At 39.0% G+C, this 9,827-nt stretch overlaps 1 protein-coding gene across 1 annotated transcript in view; it reads right to left on the bottom strand.

The window, feature by feature from the left end:
• Window positions 1–5,266: 5,266 nt before the first annotated feature.
• Window positions 5,267–9,827, bottom strand: part of b4galt5 (UDP-Gal:betaGlcNAc beta 1,4- galactosyltransferase, polypeptide 5) — a 38,723-nt gene continuing 34,162 nt past the window's right edge. The window contains exon 9 of the mRNA XM_058409935.1: window positions 5,267–8,811. Coding sequence (XP_058265918.1) covers window positions 8,664–8,811 — 148 coding nt within the window. The 3' untranslated portion in view covers window positions 5,267–8,663. The remainder of the gene's footprint in view (window positions 8,812–9,827) is intronic.

The following is a 9,827-nucleotide window of genomic DNA, read 5'->3' as shown; positions in this document are numbered from 1 at the left end:
GAGATGCAAGTTCAGTTTACATCAAGTGCAGCACATAGACACTGATTTTATATACTGTATATACTATATTGGCATTAGTTTGGGGACACCCCTCCAATTCAGGTGTTGTTTTTCAGGGGTTGGGTTCATACCAAGACATTTTGGACAATTTCATGCTCTTTGTGGGAGCAGTTTGGGGATGACCCCTTCCTGTTCCAACATGACTGCACACCAGTGACCAAAGCAAGGTCCATAAAGACATGGATGAGTGAGTTTGGTGTGGAGGAACTTGACTGGCCTGCACAGAGTCCTGACCTCAACCCCATAGAACACCTTTGGGATGAATTAGAGTGGAGACTGTGAGCCAGACCTTCTCGTCCAACATCAGTGCCTGATCTCACAAATGCGCTTCTAGAGGAATGGTCAAAAATTCCCATAAACACACACCTTGTGGACAGCCTTCCCAGAAGAGTTGTAAAGAGATGTAAAGGCAGACATCCCAGTTTTGGCCTGGCTCGCAGTCTCCTTTCACTGGAACTAAGAGGCCGAGTCCAACCCCTGAAAAACAACACCTGAATTCAGTGATTTGGAGGGGTGTCCCAAAACTTTTGGCAATCTAGAAAAAATATGGTAAAGTTTAAAGATAAGTTGTTTCCAACTATTTCCAAGTTCCAAACCGTTTGGGACGATTAAGTATGCTTCATTAAGAAGCTCATGCTTCAGGGCAGCTATGTTTCCACACACTTCCTCTCCTGAGGCTGACTAGTGTGTAAGAAGAGGACACACCTATATCATCACGCACCTGGGAGAAGTCCAGTTCATCTCTTTAGCATGTTCTATCGTGATAATTGAGATGGTGAGATTCTGCCTCGTGTGTAATATTTAGTGTGATGAAGATGGGGACAGAACCGCCGGGTTCCCAGACACGTCGACTCGATGAACCTCCTCCATTCCATACATTTGTTAAATTCCAAAAACGTGACAAGACACTGCTCCTCCTCAGCAGGCATGTTAGTGCTGGAGTTCTCTTAAACAAGTTAATCTCTTAAATGACATGAAAAAAATAGGAAAAACATGTATGTAGCTCTGCCCACAAATACATCGAAGCCACGCCCACACTAACTACAAACTATTACATCTTGAATATTTTATATAAATAAATTACGTAAAAATCGTAAACATTATTACTAGTAGATTGGGTGAAGATTCCAAAAGTCTGTGCCCCCTTAGGTTAACAAAAAGCCTGGAACTGTGTATTGGCTCTGCCTTTATATCAGAAGGTTCAGAAGTTTGCGCCCCCTTCTCTACTCTCTTCACCTTGACCTGCTTTAGGTGATTTGTTCAAAATACGCCATGTTAAGGTGTGTGATTTATGATAAAGCTCCATGTGTATGAGAAATCCACCCACATGCTTAAGATAACAGACAAAGCACACAGTGTTGACATGCTTATAGGCCATGTTGCGGTGGGGCTTGTTTCGTTTGTGTGTACAGGTGTGTTCAAATAGAAACTCAACACACATTATGAAAAGCTCACGCTTAAGCAGCTAATCCTGCAAACACAGTGTTGCTAGGCAACCGGGAAATATGGACCTCAGAGCCGAGGATAATGTTTTAGCTAACAAACATGTGGACATTAAAATACACAATGCAGCATTTCATGTTTCAGTGTGTTATAATCAATTCATTAAAAATAGATGAATATTTATGAATATGCTAATTAGAGATGTTCTCTTGTCATGCTTAATCAACCATATATATCGCTTAACATTAGCTAACACAATTGCTAATAAACTAACTAGTATATTAGAGTAATGCTAGCTAGTTTTGCATGGAGGTTCTCTTTAGCCTATGAAGACTCCTATGCTAGCTCACTAGCTAAACTATCTCACATTCATCACAATGTTATGCAAGTTATATTTAAGTATCAAGAGTCTTTATTTTATTTATTTACACTTATTTTTATTTTTTCCTTTAAGGTGAAAAAAGGCATTATCGTTGGATATAAGTGCAGAGAAAGTTTTTTTTGGAATCTGATTTTTTGGAATTTTGAGATGGAGCATAATGTTACCATGACAACTGCAATCGTTAACGTTGTTAACATTAGCTGGCTAGCTAGCTTAGAAAACAGATTCTGTACAAATGTTTCCAGGTGCCGTCCTTATCGTGATTGATCCATGTCCAGGAAACTCTTTTAGTGACATCATAAACTTAGCTTAGACCTAGCTCCACCCCCAAATCTTTTATTTCAACAGTGACAACAGGAATATCAACATTATGATGAGGAAAAGACGTTATATGGCTTCCACGAAACAGCGATGTTGAATTCTGGATTCTGATTGGTCAGAATGTGTTGCTCTAGCGTTCGCTATGTCGTTTCTATGGCAACAGCCCAGTCACAGGGACGTGTACAGCATGTGCACTGCATAAACAGGTTAAACATGTCAGCTGTTCTTTGAGGTTTTTGTCTTATTAGCTTCAAGGGAGAAAAAAACAGAGGCTTCATGAGGGAACTCATTGTTGTGGTAGAGGACAAAAGGGATAAACAATTTGTTGTCATAGCAACACAGCTACCTCATCACTCAGCAGGTCACTGCTCTTAAAAACCCGAGTGCTGTGAAAGAGCAAACTGAGCAAAGGCTGTATCTGTATTTGTCTTTCTGCTGTGCCTCCCCGTTAGCACACACTCCAAACTCCTTAATCACACCTGGAAACATCAGACATCACACCAGACATCACATCAGACATCACACCAGACATCACATCAGACATCACACCAGACATCACATCAGACATCACACCAGACATCACACCACACCATGAGCTGAAGAGAGGGCATCACACCACTGCTCCTCAAAGTCACACTGAATGACTGCAGACTAAAAATACATCCTAGAGTGCTCTGCAGCAGGCGGAGGAAGATGAGGAGGAGACTAGAGAGAGAGAGAGAATAAGGGAGAGAGAGAGACAGAGAGAAAGAGAGACAGAGAGAGAGAGATAAAGAGAAAGCAAGAGAGAGAGAGACAGAAAGAGAGAGAAACAGAGTAAAAGAGACAGAGAGGGAGAGACAGGGAAAGAGAAAGACAGAGAGAGAGAGATAGACAGTGCAGACAAATGGAGAGAGAAAAAGAGCAAGACAGGAGAGAGAGAGAGAAAGAGAGAGAGAGAGAGAGAGAGAGAGAGAGAGAGAGAGAGAGACAGACAGAGAGAGACAGACAGAGAGAGACAGAGAGAGATGGTGTTTGTGTGGAAACAGCACTGGTTTATCTGAAGGTCAGCTGAAGGTCAGTGAACTGGAGGGAAAATAGCTTCTTTACCCCTGCAGATGTTGAGTGACCTTTTAAAGATGTAGTGGAGTAAATGCTGCCTTTGTTTTCTCTCTTTTTTTTCCATAGCTGAACTCGTAATAAACTGCAGAACAGAGATAAAAACACGACTTTTGGGGGAAAAAATCAGATTTAACCCTAATTTTGGACGTTTAAATATTCTACTCAAATTTTTTCATTATTTAAAGCAAAATATCCAAAAACAAACATTTTATCTGATGAAATTCTTCCACGTGTTATCCTCAGGTGCCACTCACTGCAGCCTGGACCTCTACTGAAACAGCTCAGGATTTGAAGTTGGATGCAACAAATCAACAATTCAAGACCAACAAAATAACAACAAACAGAAAACATGGAAATAAAATACATGGACAGCCAGGAAACCACTGAGCATTACTTCACAAAGTCTTTAGTCAGTGTGTGTGTGTGTGTAGGGTGGGTTTATATAGAGTGTGTGTGTGTGTGTGTGTGTGTAGGGTGGGTTTATATAGAGTGTGTGTGTGTGTGTGTGTGTGTGTAGGGTGGGTTTATATAGAGTGTGTGTGTGTGTGTGTGTAGGGTGGGTTTATATAGAGTGTGTGTGTGTGTGTGTGTGTGTGTGTAGGGTGGGTTTATATAGAGTGTGTGTGTGAGCATATAGTGTGTGTGTGTGTGTGGTAGGGGATTGATTCGGGGACTGATTGGGGATTGATTTGGGATTGATTCGGGAATTGGTTGGGATTGACTGGGATTAATTGGGGATTGATTAGGCATTGATTGGTGGATTGATCAGGGTTTAATTAGGGATTGATTAGGCATTGATTGGGGATAGATTTAGGGATTGATTGGGGATTAATTGGGGATTGATTTAGGGATTGATTGGTGGATTGATCAGGGTTTAATTAGGGATTGATTAGGCATTGATTGGGGATTGATTTAGGGATTGATTGGGGATTAATTGGGGATTGATTAGGCATTGATTGGTGGATTGATCAGGGTTTAATTAGGGGTTGATTAGGCATTGATTGGGGATTAATTTAGGGATTGATTGGGGATTAATTGGGGATTGATTTAGGGATTGATTTAGGGATTGATTGGGGATTGATTTAGGGATTGATTGGGGATTAATTGGGGATTGATTTAGGGATTGATTGGTGGATTGATCAGGGTTTAATTAGGGATTGATTAGGCATTGATTGGGGATTGATTTAGGGATTAATTGGGGATTGATTAGGCATTGATTGGTGGATTGATCAGGGTTTAATTAGGGATTGATTAGGCATTGATTGGGGATTGATTTAGGGATTAATTGGGGATTGATTTAGGGATTGATTTAGGGATTGATTGGGGATTGACTGAGGATTGTAGTCCACAGCGGTCGTGTTTGTAGTCCATGACGAGTCTGGGAAGTGGGTTTCATGGTGGATTGCGGCGCTGGTGTAACGTGAAGCTAATCTAATATTTATGCTGTTTAACTGATGTTATAATAATAAATCATTCTCAATAAATCATTTTATAAATGTTCTTTTACATTTAATTTAGTCGTGTTTTAATGTATAATTTACTTCCTGTTATTTTTACGCCATTATCATCTAACAGTTTTCACCTTGTTTTAAAAAAAAAAAACCTTAGCCACGCCCACTCTGACACCATATTTGGTGCCAAAGTAATTTTAATATTAATTTCTACTGTTATGTACAGAAATATATAATATAGAAGTAATAAACAAATAAACTTGAGTTTTAAAGTAAAGGAGTGAAACAATCTTATAATAGTTTTATTTCAGCAATTAAATAAACATTAAATCCAAACAACACGACCCTGACGTCACTTATGCTATGAGCTTGCCGTTACTATAGAAACAATAACATATTAGAAATCTAATCAACACTTCCTGACCAATCAGAATCCGGAATCCATCACCATCATCATCGCCGCCATCATTGCCGCCATCATCATCAAAATCGACACAGAGACACGGAGTGGTGTAATGTCTCTTTTATTTTTTTGGATTTCAACAACAATTTGAAGAATAAAAAAAATTTCTCCAATCCAAATTATTATTTTTTTCCTTGAACATAAAGCACAGACACGGAGGTGAGACAGACAGATGGCTTCAGATTCAGGAGACAGCATCATCCCCTTACACTCACATCCCAGTGTTTATTATTATTATTATTATTATTACTAACTCCACTTTCTTTAAACATTTACATATTCATTTGGGTTCATATAAAGACACTGAATACACAGCTGTCCGTTTGTCCAGCTGGGAAATAAATGGGATTTTCACATATTTATTTATTTATTTTTTAATTATCAGTATGAAATTCTCGTTAGACCAAAAGGCTCAATTTTTTTTTATTTCGTCTCATTACTCTTTTTTTTTAATGTGGGAAATTTTCCCGAATGACACCAAATCAGCTTTTTGCAGAAACAAAAATATTTTTTTTTTTTTTTTTACATATTTTATTTTGTTCAATATTCCAGCTTTATCATAATAATCATTAAGAGCTTTCTTTCATTCTTGGATTTTTTTTTAACTATTTAAAATAAAACCAGCATTTATATACAAGTGTACATTCATTCATTCATTCATACATATGCATTCAATTTTAAATAGATCTGACTATAAAAATAAAAAATAATTACATCGAAAGAAAATGAAACTTTAAGGCTGCCGTTCCGTCGAGGACGAGGAGAGAAAGCTCCGCGATCCCGTCATAAGGAACGGATCAGGATGGATAAGTTAATAAGTTTAGCATGGCTATGGTTGAAGGGAGTTTGCCGGTCATGGGGGTCTTCACTTGCACATAAATAGATCCGTATAAAAAAACAAAAAAACTAGGAAACGATGAATCGTTCAGTCAGTAAAGCTGCGTTCACACTAGCTGGAGACAAAGCACAATTTTGCGTATTTCAGCTACAAGGCAGCAGATTCTCTCACTTATGACGTCATAAAGCAACAAGCGAAGGATTCCTCAAATGACTCCTGTCTGAAGTTTCCTGTTATTCTGTTATATACCAGCTCTCGCTGCATGTGTAGCATGTAGCAACAGACATTAGCGCTGTCTCTTCTGAGAGTACACAACTGGAGCAGCTAGCTCCCTTTGCTAATCTACACAACTGTGATTTTCTCACCGGTTGTTATTTAAACGGGTGCAGTTTAGATTCAGGATCTTTACGTGGCGATCGGCTTGCGTTGGGAACCAGAACGACGTTATGTTTCGATCTTGCCGTACCTGCGAATTGCGGGAAAAAAAACGGAACTCTCGAAAGATGCCTGTAGAATAAATCGCAGTCCAGGTCACCATTGAGATTAGCCATCGAGACGAAGATGACACAAGTGGACAGGCCACACCCACACGCAACAACAGGAGCTGTGACGTGACGCGTGTAAGCGATTTGTCTCTTGCTAGCATGAACACAGGGTCAGAACAGACGTCCGTCTGAGAGTCAGGTCCAAATCTCTAGAATAAAAGACCCCCATTTTGGCAAGATCGAACCATTTCCATCAGATGCCGAGAGAACCGAGGAGACATGCCCACTGCGAGGCCCCGCCTTCAGTCTGTATGGGTTTATAATTGACTGACGTCAGATAAATAGAGAATAAAATAGCAGCTGCACAATACTCAGCACCATGGGTATCATCTCTCTCACACTCTCTCTCTCTCTCTCTCTCTCTCTCAGCTCTCCTTCCATCAGTTTCATCACCCAAACATTCGTTCTGTTTACGTTTTCTGTTTACGGTGCTTTTTTTTCTTTTTTAAATATCACAGCTCGACTTGTTTTTTCACGTTTTGATCCGTCTGTGTGTTTTGCTGAAAATAACAAAATAAACTACAGGATAAAATCTCCATCATGGAATAAATACAAGAGGACCAGCCTCTGGTAAAGATCATAGACACACACACACACACACACACGATATGAAATCACAAAATCATCATGTGGTGATAGTCAGAGGGCTGAAGTGAATGAGGGAAAGCAAGTGTGTGTGTGTGTGTGTGTGTGTGTGTTAGGTCAGCCTAGCTTGATCTTCCTGAATTAAGTACAGATGGCTCCCAACAATTAGTTTAGATTGGTATAGAGGTAGCTAGAGACATCACACACACACACAGTGTAAACAAACCTTCATGTGTGTTAGCAGTGCAGCAGAGCTAGCCAGTGTGTAGAACGTCTATAAACAGCTAAAATCGGTTATAAACGTTGCCCTCGTGGTGTAAACATCACTTTAAGAACCTTTTTTTTTTTTTTTTACATTTTTACAAATATTATGATAACTTTTATTTTTTTATAATGTTTTTTTTGTTGAATGAAAACTAGCATTGCTAAATTCGCTAGTTAGCACGGTGGTCACGTTACTAGCAAAACTAGCGTTCGTTCAAAAAACAACGGATTTGAATTTCACAACAGCGCTTTGCATAGCTCTGTTCTGTTTTACGCGCACACACACACGCACACACACACACACACACACAATGCTAATGCATGCTTTGTATGTACATATAAATCGGTGCATGTAAATGAAGAGCCTCGACAGATGGCGCGGATGTCATGTGCGTGTGCGAACGCTAGCGGCAGGTGGATATTGGAGCAGAAGGTTTGCATAGCCTGATTAGCTTCTTTTTTTCTATTAGCGTGAACTTTTCCGTACACATTTCTCAAACCTTTGCTAACGCTCTGTATGTGTCGTGTTCGGATATGTGACTTAATCCAACACATGCACCTTAAACGAGTCTGATGAGTCAGGTGAAGGTGTTATTAGCATTCCAGGGAAAGAGGACATGTGAGGAGAGGCTACACACACACACACACACACACACACACACACACACACACAGTGGCTTTGATATATTTGATAAATGTTTCTACTGCATTCCTATCAGTGCATTTTTCTGAATTATATTTTGCACAGAATCCAGCTGCGCGTTACTTTCATCCAAAAGGAATGAGCTTGTTCTCCTGCTATGGCAGCTAACTAGATTGCTAGCTTACTCATTCCCGTTGTAAACACGAAGACTCCACTCTCGCTGTAGTGGCATCTGAAGAAAAAGACCCGGCACTTTTTTTTCCTCAGTAGAGGCTTTTTTTTTTTTTTTTTTTTTTTAAAGATGGGCGTGGTCAAAGTGGCTGAAATTCCGATAAAAAAAAAAAAGGTGGGAAAATTGTTCCTCAATGTTTCGGTGTGTAGGTCGTGCTGATATGACGGTATGAGAGGGATATTTCCATTTCAGGAGGGAAAAATTAAAAAGTGATTGAAATGTGGAGAAGACTCTGGCTGATTGGAGAAGGTTTGGAGGAGGACAGGAGAGCTGACGGAACTGACTCCTCCTCCTGGCTCCGGCGAGGATGAGGCAGAGAGGTGGAGTGGGAGGGGTTAATATTCGGTGACGGGAGCGAGGTCTCGACTCAGTGTGACGGAGATGTTGGTGTAGAGATGCCTCCTGGACACCAGGGGGGAGTAGTTCAGGTTGTTCAGACCGTCCAGTCTCTGTCTCTCCTTCGAGTGGCGGAGTAACGTGTACCTGAGAAGAGAAAACACGCCTCTTTATAAACAACCGTTAACTCCCACCTTAATCAGGCCAATTACTGTTCAGAAAAAAATGAACGAGTGAAGCTGGACTCTGGACTTATTGCTGATTGGAGTAAAAAATTCGATTCCTCGTGACTGAGAATCGAGGAAATGGAACTAACAATCTGTGATGGTGTAAAAAAAATGTGAATATAGATCAAAAAATTTAAAAAATAATTAAAATACATTTAAAAAAATGTTTTAAAATGAAAGAAAGTCAGCAGGTCTTTATTATAAATGCATGTAAATATATATAAATTCCCTGAAATAAATACTAGTTCTTTACTGTTTATAAATCAAAATAATAATAAATAAAAAATAATTATTTAAAAAACAATTTAAAATAATTAAAATAATAATTAAGAGAAACACTCAAAAATCTACAATATTCAGTACTCTAGTGTCTATAAAGGAAAATAATAATAAGTAATAATAAAAAAATATATATAAATAAAATTAAAAATGAAAAAATCAAATATTTATAAATAAAAATAATAATAAAAAAAACACTAAAAAATCTCCAGTATTCAGTATTGTACTGTTTATAAATCTTATAAAAATGAAATAAAAACTGACAACATCTTTGATTTTTTTTTATTGTTTTAAACTTTACAGTGTTTACTCAGAACGCTCCTGAGAGAACTGCCCCTGTGTTATTTCCCTTAATTACCTTCATTAAGTTTCAGCTTTTAGAATCCTAAACGTCCCTGTCAGCACAATCCAGGGTTTTTTTTTACCTGATTTAAATAATCCATTAATGAGTCTTAACGAGAAAGAAAATGAAGAAATATGAGTGGGAGCTCAGCTGATTATCTGCTGCGGAGAGTTCAGGGTACAGTTCAGGGTTCAGTTCAGGGTTCAGTTCAGTGTTTAGTTCAGGGTACAGTTCAGGGTTCAGTTCAGGGTTCAGTTCAGTGTTTAGTTCAGGGTACAGTTCAGGGTTCAGTTCAGGTTTCAGTTCAGTGTTTA

Source organism: Hemibagrus wyckioides, linkage group LG15 (genome assembly GCF_019097595.1).
Source record: "Hemibagrus wyckioides isolate EC202008001 linkage group LG15, SWU_Hwy_1.0, whole genome shotgun sequence".
In the NCBI taxonomy this organism is placed as follows: Eukaryota; Metazoa; Chordata; class Actinopteri; order Siluriformes; family Bagridae; genus Hemibagrus; species Hemibagrus wyckioides.
This window is presented reverse-complemented; position numbering and strand designations above follow the sequence as displayed.